The sequence below is a fragment of the Lactuca virosa genome, chromosome 5, assembly GCF_052849685.1.
Source record: "Lactuca virosa cultivar CGN04683 chromosome 5, Lactuca_virosa_CGN04683_v6, whole genome shotgun sequence".
Classification (NCBI taxonomy): Eukaryota; Viridiplantae; Streptophyta; class Magnoliopsida; order Asterales; family Asteraceae; genus Lactuca; species Lactuca virosa.
Window position 1 is genome coordinate 110,786,931 of NC_136430.1, and position 14,754 is coordinate 110,801,684.

Sequence of the window (14,754 nt, forward strand, 5' to 3'; positions counted from 1 at the left end):
GACTAGTTTGTGTCTTATGCAAAGAGACATTGACCATTAGATTTTGTCTTTAAAGATTCGACTCTGCTTTCCTATGCTATCATTTAGTGCATTTGACCAGTAAAATTTTATTTACTTAATCGTGAGTGACCACGGTTTTAACAGTATACCATATGGAAGATCGTGAGTGGTTGGCCGCCATTACGGTCTTTGGTTATTGGGAGCTCCTATAAGTATAAATAAGACATTAGATCCCATTTATTTCATACCATAGTTTTTAGACTCCCCCTTTATTGGTTCTACCATCGCTATTTGAAAGAACAACAACTTGCATTAAATTCTTTGGTTTTACACTAGAACTTAAAGCAATCAAGCGACATAAAACCATTTAAGGATATGATTAACTTTGTGTAGTTTTCAATAGTCAATAATCTAATCTTTAATTTTCAGGTTGGTTTTACTTTTTTATTTTGTCTTTTAATTCATATGCTAACGTGGCAATCTTATTTCTATAGAGGGACGGGTGTGGGCAACGGGGCTTCCCGTTATAGGTGACATGGCACCTAATAACGGCGTCATAACGGGTGGAACACCGCCCCGGCTTGCCGTTTTAGGTGTTATGTTACCAAATGTTATCACGACAACGGGCCATAACGCGTATAATTGATGCAAACGGTCACAATTTCGACCGTTTTTTTCAAACGGTAACTAATTAAAAAAAAAATTACACTATAAATACATACAACTTATATCATTTTTAAATACAAAAAACATAAATTTCTCTCAATATTTCAATATTTCAACTACATAATTCTTTCAATATTTCAAAACCAAAATATGAATCGTCTTGATCCGGCTCATCCGTACAACGATGATAACGACGAAGACGATTTGTACGTGACTATGATGTACCGGTATTATACAGACAACCTACTACAGCCAGATCCAGTTCCACTACTCACGCTACGTGCGGCGTTAAATAGAGATCGTGAGGAAGGGCATAGACGGCTAGTTAACGATTACTTTGCCGAAAATTGTGTCTACCAGCCAAGCGATTTCAAAAGAAGATTCCGTTTGCGAAAAAATGTCTTTGAAAGGACAGCCAACGCTATGGAAGCAAGGTATCGTTTGTTTCAACTTTTATAAATTACAAAATGTCACTTTTAGATAAAATAAATACAATTTTTACATGTTTAATATTTATTTAGGTATTGTTTGTTTCAATTTTTATAATTTATAAAATGTCACTTTTAGATAAAATAAATACAATTTTTTCATGTTTAATATTTATTTAGGTATGAATTTTTCCAAATGAGATATGATGCTAGAGGCAAACGAGGCTTCACAGGGTTGCAAAAATGTGTTGCTGCAATAAAACTTATGGCAATGGGAGAGTCGCCCGATTCTGTTGACGATTATATGAGAATGTCTGAGAGGACCGCACGAGAAAGTTTGTATTTATTGGCAAGAGGTGTTGTTGAAACCTTCGGTGACCAATACTTGCGCAAACCTTCGTTGCATGATATGCAACAACTATATGCGGCGCATGAAGAAAGACATGGTTTTCCGGGTATGCTTGGGAGCATTGACTGCACACACTGGAAATGGGGAAATTGCCCCGTGGCATGGAAAGGCCAGTATTCGAGCGGTCATCATGGAGCGCCTTCGTTGGTCTTAGAGGTTGTTGCTTCACAAGATTTATGGATTTGGTATGCTTTTTTCGGGGTTGCGGGTTCTAACAACGACGTCAACGTTCTCGATTAATCACCAATATTTGACGATCTTTTGTCAGGAAAAGCCCCGGATGCTCCATTCACAGTGAATGGAAATGAATATAAGTTTGGGTATTACCTTACAGACGGAATATATCCACGTTTGTGAAGGCGTTTCGACACCCAATAGATCCAAGGGACAAATATTTCAAGAGACGACAAGAAGGAGCACGTAAGGACGTTGAACGTGTTTTTGGGGTTTTGAAATCAAAATGGCACATAGTTGAACATGCAGCGAGACCTTATGAGTTAGATACTCTACGATATATCATGCATGCATGTATCATAATGCATAACAAGGTTGTCGAAGATAAAGGACGCAATATTGCAACGTATTCGCCTACGGAGCCAAGACATGTGCAATTTCAACCAGGGACATCGAAATATTTACATAGAGTGGTTAATATTCAAGATCAGCGAAAACACAAGCAACTTCGTAAAGACTTGGCAGATTACATTTTTGTTGGTCACGAAAACGAAGATGAATAGTTTTAGGCCAAAAAATGTAGGTTTTATCATCTTTTTTTTTTTTTTTTTGCTTTTTAGGTTTTTAAATGTTTTTGTGTTTTGTTGTAATTTTTTTTAATGTTGTTTTTAATTTAAGTTTTATTAAAATTTCATATTTACTTTTCAAATATAAATAAATAAAAAAAACAAATTCGAAATATAGAAAAAAAAACATCAAAAAAATAAATAAATAAAATAGAAAATAATTGGTGTTATCACATGTTATTAGATGTTCATTTCCATATTGGGTGTTATAACACCCATGTATAAGTAGGATGCTGACATGACACTTTTTGGGTTTGGTAACATGTAATAACATGTTGCCCACACCTAGTAGTCATATGGAACTTGGTGATTAAATATGATTTTCAAGATATGATTAATTAGATACGATCAAATCAATCCGATTTGTATATGAAACTTGGTAATTAAATAATAATAATAATCTAACTTATCATTTTGACTATTTGATATTTAATTTTCAATATTATTTTCCAGATTATTTGCTTTGATATTACTAACGTTACGTTTTTAGTTCACAAAATTAATCATCATATTGGTTTTTTTGTCAAGTTTAAAATACGACAGTTTGTCTTTAAATAAAAATCCAAGTGAGAACTGAGAACCATAAGATAAACATAGTTAGCCGAGCTACTGAGGACTTTTTATAAAAGGATTGTGTAAATAAGACGTAAACACATGAAAAACTTTAATTTTCTTCTCACTTTATTAAGATTCAACTTATTGCACAATACATAATTATACAAAAAAATGAAGACGAAAAGAAATTACAAGCTAGTACACGTGATATAAAAAAAAATATGGTCCTATAAGAAAAATAGACAATTACAAATTTTGCTACCGAAGCATGATTCACAAGCCCCCGAAATCCAATGTGGATTTGCATTTGCATAACAAAGTAATCTCAAACCTCGTACTTGCATAGGTTCTCGAATCCCATGTATTCATGTCGTTGAATTTTATCGATCATATTTGAAATTCCAACTCCACCTGTTACACAAAATACACGAGGTTGGTAGAGAAAAGATTCTTAAAAAAACATATATATAATAATTTCGACCTATTTAACTAAAGTTGATTGGTATAGGTTAGATACAACTACCAGACAAAATGGGTAACATTTAAAATATGGCTAAAAGTGACACATGACACGTGGTTCAAAGAGGTCAGAAAGTTGAAGGAGTGTATTAAAACTTAAAAAAAAAAAATTAGAATATTATACCTAATGAGATTGCACTAACGAATATGGTGAATGCGAGGATGAATATAATTAAAGATGCCCTTCCCAATATAATAATTATCCTTCTCACGACATGTTGTCCAACAAAAGCAGCTATTGTTGCAACCACAAGAAAGTACAAAGCTGTGAAATAAATTCAACAATTAGCAACGTATTTTTATTTTTTTTACTGATAATAGAAAAATAAAATATGGACTTACCATATGGAACCGGGAAACGCTTAAGAAGATAATATTCCACAACAGACATTGAAGAAGAAAACATCATGGCAAAAGTAGCTGTAGCACTTGAAACCTACTCAAATCATCAACAACCTTGAGAAGATAATACCTATCTGTCTGTATATATGTTGGAGTCTCCCTCTTTCTTTATGGAAAAAAAAAATCTAGGAGTCTATTAAAAAATTTCATACTAGAAGAAAATAAAGGATACCTGGGGGGGTATTCCGAGCTCCAAGAAGAGTGGGCCCATGATAAATCCGCCACCTAGACCAAGTAGGCCCCCAACCATGCCAGCTAGGACGCCACACAAGCAATACAAAATTAATTGGGCAACTGTAAGGTTGGTGTCGGAATCTCCCTTTGATGATATCTTTCTAGAACCTTTGTATAAGCTTATAGCCTCATACCCTGATACCCCAAAAGAAACTGGAATCTAAAAAGGAATGATAAAAATAGTTAAGTAGCTAAATCAATAAGATGTAAATTTTATGTATTTTTTAATCAGATACCTGCAACAAGTTCAGCACCCAATACAATGTGGAACATGTGGTCGTATAAGTCTGTTTCATCAACAACACAAATTTTAAGTCAATATGTTTTATAAAACCAAAAGTTAAATAACAATAAAATAATAAAAGTGATTAATGATAAAGAACCTTAGCAATCTGTAGTGCGAGAAATGCGACCCAAACAACACAAAGAAGCCCAAATTCCTTCCAGCAAACATTCTCCCAAACAGTGACCTAAGAAGTTCAAAAATTATATAAAGAATCCAATTTTAGCTCTCTTTTTTTTTTTTCAGTTTTATTCATGTGAGATGAGTTGTTACAGTGTAGAGGTAAATATTATTCTTACCTCTTCTTTTAATGCTTCTTCGGCTTTTGTTTCATTGCTGGGCCCACCAGGGAGAAACTTGTAATCTACTGCATCGGCTCCTGACATGGTAATTAACTAATTATACATACTTTTATTAAGAAAAGATGAAAGTATTTATAATCAAATGTATTTTTTTTTTTTTAAATTATAATATTGAAAGAGTGTTAAATCAACACACCAGTTGGCTCTAGGCGCTTAGAAGCCTCCTGAAATTGTAAAAAGTAACGTTTAGAACATAATACATTTATTATTCATTTTCTCCGTATTTTTTTAAACATCGTTACCTTTTTCATAATGGTTTCCTTGTTCCATGTATCAACGCCTCTGCAAAAGGCCTTTGTTGATGTGCCTACGGGTTTTTTAAGTATATATAATTATTATACACACACATGATATGTCATTTGATGAATAACCATATAAGTAGCAATAATAAAATCATGAAGAAAAATACCTATAAATAGAATAATTAACAGGACTGTAACCATCCAATCAGCAAAAATAACATTGAAAGAAACTCCAATACTAATTCCAAGCATTAACATTGGTTGGATAAGAAGTGCCAGGTCATAGTCAATGATTGGCATATCAAGTGTTGGATGTCTTAATTTAAGGTTGTAGTAAACAGTCGAGGCCGCTGCTCCCATTATCATACCTGGAAAACAAAAATCAAAAATTATATAAAAAAAAAGGTTATTGTTTTCTCAGTGACAGTGACAGACTGACAGTGACACTGACACAGTGACATTTACAGTTACAGTGTCGGTGACAGATTGTATATATATTTTTTGTTTCGTACATTTTGAAATGGCAGTTGCGGATTTAGGATCAAATCCAATAATGAGGGTAAGCATAGGCACGAATATACCACCACCACCAACACCACCTACACTCCCAAAAGCTGCACCACAGAAACCGATGAAACTACCAACCACAATTTTCCACCCAAATTCCATTTCCTGTGAAAAAAAAAATAATAGAAAGTCTTCATGCTTGGTTCTTATTTTAGGTAACATGAAAGAATCTGTAATATAATATCTATGTTTGTTTACATTGCAAATATGTTACATAACTTTAAAAGTCATTTTGAGTTTGGAAATTATGGAAAACTTGTTACATGAAATAAAGTCTAAAAGATCAAGAAGATTGGGTTAAATAAAAAACAGGTATTATTATATAAAAAAAGAGAAGTGATTCGTACACAACAATTTTTCTCCATACATAACAATTTATGCTTTATGGAGTTGTTTGTATTTGTACAATACAAATTTTAATGCTTTAACCTGTTATATCGAAATGAATGACATGTCTGAAAAGTCAAATGTGCATCATTATCACGTGTTTTGTCATTTGGTTTTGTTTTTAAGTGTGAGGGACCCTTTTTCTACAACTAACATGAAGTTCTGGACAAGTTATAGTGGAGTAGTTCGTAATCTATGCTGCATCAGTTGATTATAAATATAATATGTATATTTTATTCGTATATAATTTTGGATAATATATATATTTTTTAAATTACTACTAGTCTACTATATTTGTTGTATAATTTTAATCTCAGTTTAATTATAAGTTTAGTATTTTCAAAATTTAAAGTTAACTATAAAAAAAATTATTAATATAATATAATAAATATGTTGAAAGACTATTGCTTTCTATTTTGTAATGAGACCAATATGTGAACTTGCAAGAAATACCAATCTTTGCAACAGAATATTCAAGTTTTTAAAAAGATGCAATGTATGAATCTCAGATTCAGAGTTTTTAAAGGATAATAAATCAACTGCTATCAATCATGTCTCACCTAGATACATTTTTTATACCTAAAGAATTATAAAATGGGCCCTTCCTTTTATTTAATGAAAGACAAGTAATCTATCCTTTGTTAAACAAAAAAAAAAACTAAATATTGAGATGAAGTAGATAAAGCAAGCTGTATTGTGTACAAGTTGTTTTCAAACTCATGCGTGTTTGAACAAATCTTTTACTTAAAAAGAAATTGAAATTAAGAAAGAAGATGTTCCTAAATTGCATTTAGAAAAGGATTTGGTAATTTAGGGAAGAGTAAAATGGTAGGTAAACTGCAACAAATGTAAAATAAAATCTGAAACGTACATCGAATCTGCAATCTGTATCTGTATATTCAGTAAAGTATGCATCCAGAAAACTTTGTAACAGTGAAAGAAACTCCATGGAAGATGGGAAATAGACAAGAAGATACTTACAGGCCAAACATGCTGATAACCAGATCCATCTGTTTGAAACAAATAATTTGCCAATTTCACAAAATAACCATAACTCAAATCACCATCAACATCCGCCGTCGCTGCTGCTACCAAATCATCTTTCATCCCGCTTCTATCGGCCGAAGCGAGCATCGAAGCTGTCACGACGCTAATCACAGTCACCGTTATCGATCTCATGATCCTCCATTTTCTCAATCCAATTTCCGCCATCTGATTCAATAATTAAGAAAATCTACGAGATATCGGAATTCAGAGTTCACTTATTTCCGGCTGTGAGGGCCAGAAAATCGAAACGATATGACACTCTCGTTCTTCTTTGTCACTCCAATTGAGCCTTCCCAACTGAAAAGAACAAAGAAATTCAAAAACCAACCATTAAATCATATCAACATCCCAAAGATTATTGCGTGTATATATAATCTGTGTTTGCGTGTGTGTGTGAGAGAGAGAAACAGAGATTTGGTAATAATTTATAAAGGAATCATAAAATGTTGTACAGAGTAGACTAGAGACGGTTACAAGAGACAAAATGAAGGGGGTTGAAGTGCAAATACAGTATGTAGGAGGATATAATATTACAATATGATATTAAATAAGGGGCAAAGTAAAACAATTTCAAGATTCCATAAATGCGTGAGGGTAGACGAATCTACAGAGCATGTCCCTTGCATTTATGCCTCTTACATGACAGCATGGAATTGGTCATTATGAATGCAACACAATCTATTTCATTACCACTATCAACAATTTTTTATCGCCTGAAGATTTAACTTATTATCTTCTTAAATTATATACGAGATTTTGGGAAATTAACTCAACTAACCGAATATTTAACCTTTCTTTAATACAATCACTAAAAGAAATTATTTTACAAAGTAACCATTTAGTCCGGAACATTGTATTCTAGCCCCGTTTTTTATCGGGCCATCAATGTGGTTAACCTGACTTGTTACTGTAGTCACCTATATATAACATTTTGGAGAATCAGTCGGGTTGTGCATGGGTCGGTTTTGGACTCAAACCGAACCCAACCCATAAATGGTCGGTTTCTGGTTTTTAGAATCCAATATGATCGATTTTTGGTTGGTTCGGTTTCTTGGGTTCTGAGGTCAGTTTGGACGGTTTTTCGGTTTCTTGGATTCAACCCATATACTCAGGTTATGGGTTTAAACCCATGGATTTTGGTTTTTAACCAATTTTTCAGAAATAAAGCAAGAATTTAAATACTTCAAAAAACACCAAATTAATATATATATATATATATATATATATATATATATATATATATATATATATATATATTAAGGAAATGAATCTTAGCAATAGTGAACTGGGGTATTATTTGGCAGAAATGGTCCCTTGATTATAGGTTACGTTTACTGGGCATTTTATGGAATTATTTAGATTCTTATATCGCTTCCCGATCCTTCCGACCGCATCCTTATCAAATATCTTCAGGCATCCGCTATATTCTGGATCCTTCCTCATTCCACTGTCCCAGAAACCCACCGCCTCATTCCATTGTCCCAAAACCTCCGATCGGTAGGTTTCTTTCCTTCATATTCAACAGGTGGAGAAGAAGACCTCAAAATCTTCAACATTTCCGCACCACCACAATCATTGGTCAGCTTGCTGAGTGGATTTCTTCTACACCTTTTCTAGGTATAATCGATTGTTACCGTATCACCAACTTCACGATCATCGACGATTTCAGAAATGAAATTCGACTTTTAGCGAACGTTTGTGCGTCGCCACCGACTCCGCCGAAACCCGCTCCTTCCACTCGCTCGGCTACCGCCTCTCTTCTGCTTCATGAAGGTCACCGGTCGTATGCCTACAGCCGCATCGATCCATGGCGGAATCCGATAAGCCCAAGGTACACGATCTGATTTGTAATTAGGTTTTTTTAAAACCTTTCCACCAATTTGATGTCTATTCCATCAGGTTTCAAACAATTTCAAGGTTAGTAATTTTTTTTCCAATTGTATGTTTTTTTACGTATGTTGTCATTGTTTTTGTTCACACTGTCCAAATTCAAATGTATTGTGTTGATGCAGTATTTTGCTAAGCTATATCGGAAGAAAAAGCTTCTGTTGTCGATGAATTTCACATACCAAATCAATCATATGTATAGAAGGTGATCCGCACATGCCCGTAATTCAGTCATACCCAAGTGAATCTGAGGTATAGACAGCACATGAAACCTTACGTTTCTTTTATGTGTCAAATACGCCTTTTATGGGTTACGAGATGGGTTACAAGGATGAGGTCGCTTGATATTCTTTTCATTCGATTTTGTTTTTTTTTCAGGTGCTAATAAGTTCAGTTCTCTGATGACTTTCTTCCTGTACGTTTCCTCTTTCTACTATTTTTCACGAAGCAACAAAGAGAAGGAGATTGTGGTGGAGGAAGAGAAGAAAGAAGATGTGGTGGTGGCGGATGTGGAGGTTGAGAAGACACCGGAAACCACCCCAGTCAAGGCAGAAGAAGTAGCCCCAACTTATAGGCCATATCCTTGGAGCATATTTGGTTTGTATATTCTAGGTAACGAATTTTACTGAATATAGGATGTTAGAATTGATACATTTTTAGATTATACTTCTACTGTTTTTGAGATTGCATGAAATGGAAATGGAAGTAATCATACAAGCTACAAAACATGTAATAAGAGTATTTTATGCTTATGAGGGTATTCCAGTTTTTTTTTTGAAAGATGGGTATACATGGATTAGCCATGGTAAATTGACAACTGATTAACAAATGTCATTTTGATTGTGAAGTATATCTTTATTTAAACTAAATATGTTCCATTTTTTCTGTTTTGTGACCTTATCTTGCATCCGCCATCTATTAGCTTAATCTTCAAATGGAACTCCTTAACGGACTTTGGATTTGTTCATTTTGCAGAAAGATGAAGTGCTTTAAAAGATGTCAAAGAATGTAAAAATATAAAGTAGATGGTATTTTTTTAAGTATTGTTTAAACTATATTTGTTTAATATCCTAAATCGAAACATGTTTCAAAAGTTAAAATTAACATTAAATACTCTTTTGATATACATATACAGGTCAATTTCTGGAAATAGTACTCGCAAAGCCTCACAATGACAGAAAAATGTGACAATATTAGTCCTCAAAATGTTTATGGTGGGTTTTCAGCAAATCTGTATGACGGATCCGAAGGCCCCATATACGATGTTACCCCTTCTTTTCAACAGGTTTTTATTTCTTATCAAATTAGATATTTTTTGGGTTTTTTTCATCAATGTAATTTAACATAAAAAAATGTTTATCATGTAAACAGCCAATGATATGTGGAAGGGAGCCGGTCACTGGGGGTATGCAGATAGTTCCAATGGTTTTACCTGATGCTCAAATAGAATATGCCCTGTAAGTTTTGGTTTTTAAAAAGGGCATTTTGGTCATTTACTTCGTTAATTGGATTCATCATTTAAGTCGTACTTTGATTTCTTCCTATTAGTACCTTATACCCTCTTCAAGTACTGTAGGAGAGTTTTCAATCCTTCAACAGACGTTTCTTGGTTAGTTTACTGGAATAATGTAACTTTGAAGCACCATGCTGCACCTTATAAATCTGATGAATCATTTTTCAAATAGATTAATGCTTTATACTTTATTTTATTGGTTAATTATTTATTTTTGGCATATTTTATAGTTGGTTGAAATGATGTTTGAGTATGTTCTTGCTATGGTGATGTGAGTTGCACCTCCTATTTTGTTTACTTCTATTTTATACTTGTCCGAGGTAGATTCATCTTAAAGTCTTTAACTTTATATACTTTGGTTATTTGGTTTTGATGCAGTCTATTTATTAGATATATTTATTAGATATAACAACCTTTTATTAGTTAATTCTTTATTATATTGTATCCAGTCTCATGCAGTCTATTCAACATATGAAACAGGTCCTTCGAGAAGAGGTTGCAAGTACCTGGTGAGCAGCTTGCTCTCAACTTTAAACCAGTAGAAATGGATCAAAGTAATTGACTTCAAATTTTTCTCACATTTAGGTACGAAATGCGTTATCGGTAAAAAATAATATCCACATTTATATTACATAATGAAACATTCACATTTTGTGGATGATATCTTTCAGTGATGTGACGAATCTAATAGGATAATACACTGGAAAAGTTATAAACAAAAATCATAAATTTCAATTATCTGTTAAAATTATACGAAGACCGGCTATACATTAGGTATTTGGTTAAATTTAATAGTCTTAAATCACATTTATTAACGCTTTCAAATAATACCATATAATATAAATAAATAAAAAACACCCTAAAATATTAATTTATTAATGGGCGTTTTGTTTTTGCTTTCTAATCGTAATTTCCTTGATCTCCCACATGCACACGCATGAAGAAAAACAAAACCACTACAATGTGGTAATAAATATGTTTTGATTTTAACAGTTACAGCTTTAGATCATGCAAATACTGAATATGCATTGCTTCCTGTTCTCAATATTTTTTACAATGGTGAAGTTAATTTTTAAGATAGTGTGCCACAAAAACAGTTTTCTATTTCTATTTATTTAATTATTTTCATTTAGCTTATTTTATTTTATTTTATATAATTCTATTCTGAAGATGAACATCATGATAGATGATAGCAGCTGTTTCATCTATGACACTTGATGATGCGTATACATTGTTGAAAGTATTCTTGACCTTGTGGTAATGAAGGTTTGTTTCTTTTCGTATGATGGAATGGAATCAGAAAATAATGGAATGGAATGGAATGAAAAATCTTGAAACCTGAAATAAAGATTTGTATGTTAAATAAACATAATTCTTTATTTTTTTTTGTTACAGATCATTAGATGGACAATGCATTCTTTCATGGGTTTGCTGTTTATTAATTAATGACAGTAACTATATCAAATCTCAAGAACCCACATCACAACTACTGCATTCATTGTACAAGGTATAATAATATTTTATAATACATTTTAAAAAATTGTTTTCATGGAGTTTTTATTAAAACATTTTTTTTAATCCTTTGCAGCTTACAAAGTTAAAAGGGTATGCGAGTTATATGTTAGAAATGAAAAAAAAAACACTATTAAATTCAGCGAACATAGCAATATACTTTTAAAGTACATTGCTATAATCAACAACAATGATTCATGTTACTGATTTTTTGAAGAAAAAAAGTTTGAAGATTGTCATACATTTGAAATACATTCACAGTTTTTTTTGGTTCAGAAAAACCGTTCCATGTTAAGACAGAGGATTTTAGTTTCTAATGGAATTGGCTCTCCTGTTCATAAATTTGAAGAACACAAAGCTCCTGTTCTTTATGTTCAGGTATCCAAATTTTTTTTTTTGGTTTCCTGTGAATTTACTTTTTTGCACATTCTTTTTAATTTATGAGTTTCCTGTGAATTTGCTTTCCTTTATCTTGCTAGGAAAGTTGTTGGGTAATGCACACACTCATTTGCTATTTTGAATCTGTCCGACTACATTAAATCAAAAGTGTTGCATGTGTTGATATGATCTTAATTTTTTTTAGGGACCCCAACTTGCATTTTGTTGAGTCTCCTGCCCTTGCTTCACCAGAAGTGGAAACTGACATTGCTGCTCAACAACAGTGACACTTAGTTTATTTTTTTGTTTATTAAGTTCTTTATGTATAAGTTTTGTTTGGTGTGGAATGAGTGATGAATGATATGTTTTGAATCTTGGTTTTTGCAGGCATGAGGCAAAACTTGCTGTACCTGCAAGGCAGCCACTTTCCGATGATGATGATGATGCTTTTGAATAGAGAGAGTCTATAAAATTCGAATTCTTTTGTTGAATTTGAAAAGGGTTTTGTGTTTGTGGAGTTTTGGATTATTGAATATTATGATATGATGATATGATGATGTCTGAATGGTTTAAACAACTTTTGGTAGGAGACAATTTGTTTGGATTCTTCAAACGATGGCAGCGGTGGAACCCCAAATTCGGATTCATCAGCTAAGAAAAACAGAGGAAGGCTAGCGGGTTTTGGGAAGAGGCAATTGGATACTTTAGGTAATTGGTATTATCTAATTTAATGTGTTTTTTGTTTAATTTCATGTTGATCATCTATAAAGAAGCATCTGGATGCTTTAGGCTATGTTTACCGTTGCATTTCTTATTTTATGCTTTATTGTATGCTAAGAAAGTTCATGGTGGTGTTGATGTGACATCCCTATTTTTCACGGCCAGAAAAGACCGATTTTTGTTTATGCTTTATAAAAATCAGAGTACTTCTTTTAATAAAAATGTTGCGGAATTTGTTCCCAGAAAAACATGATAAATACGTTATCAAAGCATTTCCGAAGAAATGTATTTTTATTCATTTAAAACATTTTGGATGTCATCGTCAATACAGAAACATAAGCATAAAGAAAACTTACATTCATTTACACTAGTGATCTACATCTCTTTTAAATCTCTTAGTGCAAAGTAGCTTCGTATCGACACCTGTGATACAAATAAGCTGGAGTGGGTCAGGTTGGGAAACCTGGTGAGTACATAGGGTTTTCAACCCACAATAATATAATTATTATATTTAAACATCAAACAATCAACCCGATTACCCATCCCCGTTATCTTCTTTAATATTCCTTAAAGAATTATCTTAAGGGTCATCTCCTATATCATATTTACCTCTCATCTTTCTACCTCACATTTCCTTATATGCTCGTTCCTAAGGCATGAATACGTAGTTACAACGTCGCCTGAACTCGTAATTCATAGTAAGGGTTAGAGTATCATCGCATGAATATACAGTCACCACATCACCTGGACTCGTAATTCATCACCTACATGTTATAAGTGTGCTGGTGTTTCCACGGGTTGTCTAGAATATTCCGTGGTCGCCATCTATACTCTAGTAGATGACTACATCTCCAAATTGTCGGACAAGGTTATAGTATCTTTCATCCTACATCACCGATTCATCATCACCTATCCATCACCTAATTATCATCACCTTCCTATCATCACCTATCTCTCATCATTTTATTTCATCACACACCAACTATTTCATCTACCCATGTTTTATCCCAACGTATTTGTAGATATAAAATAAATATATATTTAAATTATTTAAAACATGTATAAAATCATTCATCCATCATAGACAGCAAGTATTCAGATAATATGTACACATAGCACGTAATTTATATAAAATACTTCATATCTATGTGTAAGATGAAAGGGACCATACACTCACCTGTTAAAGTGATGATTCCAAACTCAGACAACGCTTCGTTACTCTTAAAACAATTTCCTTCAACAAAACCTAGTATCAATACCACTAGGGTTTAGTCTAACGTTAACCGCGACTAATTAATAGTCTAGCTATTATTATTATTATTATTATTATATAAGCGTTAAACAACACTCTTATATAACTCATAATAATATCCCAAATAATTGTTTTAAGGTCCTAATAATGTTACTATAATTAATTAGAAGTTATATTAAAAATAGCGTAGGCGTAGCTCACTTACAGCGAGTTTTTAATTAAAAACCGGGCTTCGCTGGAGCAGCGTTTCCGAGCCGAAAGCTTTTCTTCTCGGAGCCGTTGGGCGCTCCGGGGATTTCTTCTCGTGCTAGGGAGGTTCCCTAGACTTGGGAGGGGTTTAGGGAGGTTAGAGAGAAGTTAGAGAGAGAAAGAAAGGTTTGAAGGTGTGAGGAAATTATGAAGAGTTCATCTCTTATTTATAGGAATTATATAGTAAAGTAGTCTCCAAGCTTCGTCCGTCACTTTCGCATACGAGCTCCGTTTTTGTATGTCTTTTTACCGTTGAGTTCCTATTAATGAGATCTTCAACTCTCATTTAGACCTCGTTGGCTAATTCTCATTCTATCTCGGATTTACAAAACTGTATCGAAT

General features: G+C 33.1%; 2 protein-coding genes across 2 annotated transcripts; one reads left to right on the forward strand and one right to left on the reverse strand.

Moving 5' to 3' along the window:
- The first annotated feature begins 816 nt into the window (after positions 1-816).
- Positions 817-2,240, forward strand: LOC145111616 (uncharacterized). Its single transcript, XM_079047880.1, has 3 exons — positions 817-1,100; positions 1,275-1,616; positions 1,838-2,240. Exons 1-3 carry the CDS (start codon positions 817-819, stop codon positions 2,238-2,240), a joined length of 1,029 nt encoding a protein of 342 aa, XP_078904006.1.
- Positions 2,241-2,958: 718 nt separating this feature from the next.
- On the reverse strand, positions 2,959-7,333 carry LOC145115100 (sulfite exporter TauE/SafE family protein 3-like). The gene is made up of 12 exons (XM_079051267.1): positions 6,836-7,333; positions 5,413-5,572; positions 5,068-5,268; positions 4,901-4,965; positions 4,795-4,822; positions 4,596-4,675; positions 4,397-4,483; positions 4,250-4,300; positions 3,952-4,173; positions 3,720-3,813; positions 3,502-3,642; positions 2,959-3,269 (listed from the first exon to the last, which is right to left on the reverse strand). The coding sequence occupies exons 1-12, from the start codon at positions 7,064-7,066 to the stop codon at positions 3,184-3,186; spliced, it is 1,446 nt and encodes a 481-aa protein (XP_078907393.1). The 5' UTR covers positions 7,067-7,333; the 3' UTR covers positions 2,959-3,183.
- Positions 7,334-14,754: the final 7,421 nt, after the last annotated feature.

Bases quoted from the DNA above. Each gene is read 5' to 3' on its own strand.
- LOC145111616 (XM_079047880.1), top strand. From the start codon at position 817: ATGAATCGTCTTGATCCGGCTCATCCGTACAACGATGATAACGACGAA. The intron at 1,101-1,274 runs GTATCGTTTGTT...ATATTTATTTAG, and splicing joins GCCAACGCTATGGAAGCAAG to GTATGAATTTTTCCAAATGA. The intron at 1,617-1,837 runs GTATTCGAGCGG...ATTACCTTACAG, and splicing joins CCCGTGGCATGGAAAGGCCA to ACGGAATATATCCACGTTTG.
- LOC145115100 (XM_079051267.1), bottom strand. From the start codon at position 7,066: ATGGCGGAAATTGGATTGAGAAAATGGAGGATCATGAGATCGATAACG. The intron at 4,966-5,067 runs GTATTTTTCTTC...AAAAACCCGTAG, and splicing joins GTTAATTATTCTATTTATAG to GCACATCAACAAAGGCCTTT. The intron at 3,814-3,951 runs GTATCCTTTATT...TGATTTGAGTAG, and splicing joins AGCTCGGAATACCCCCCCAG to GTTTCAAGTGCTACAGCTAC.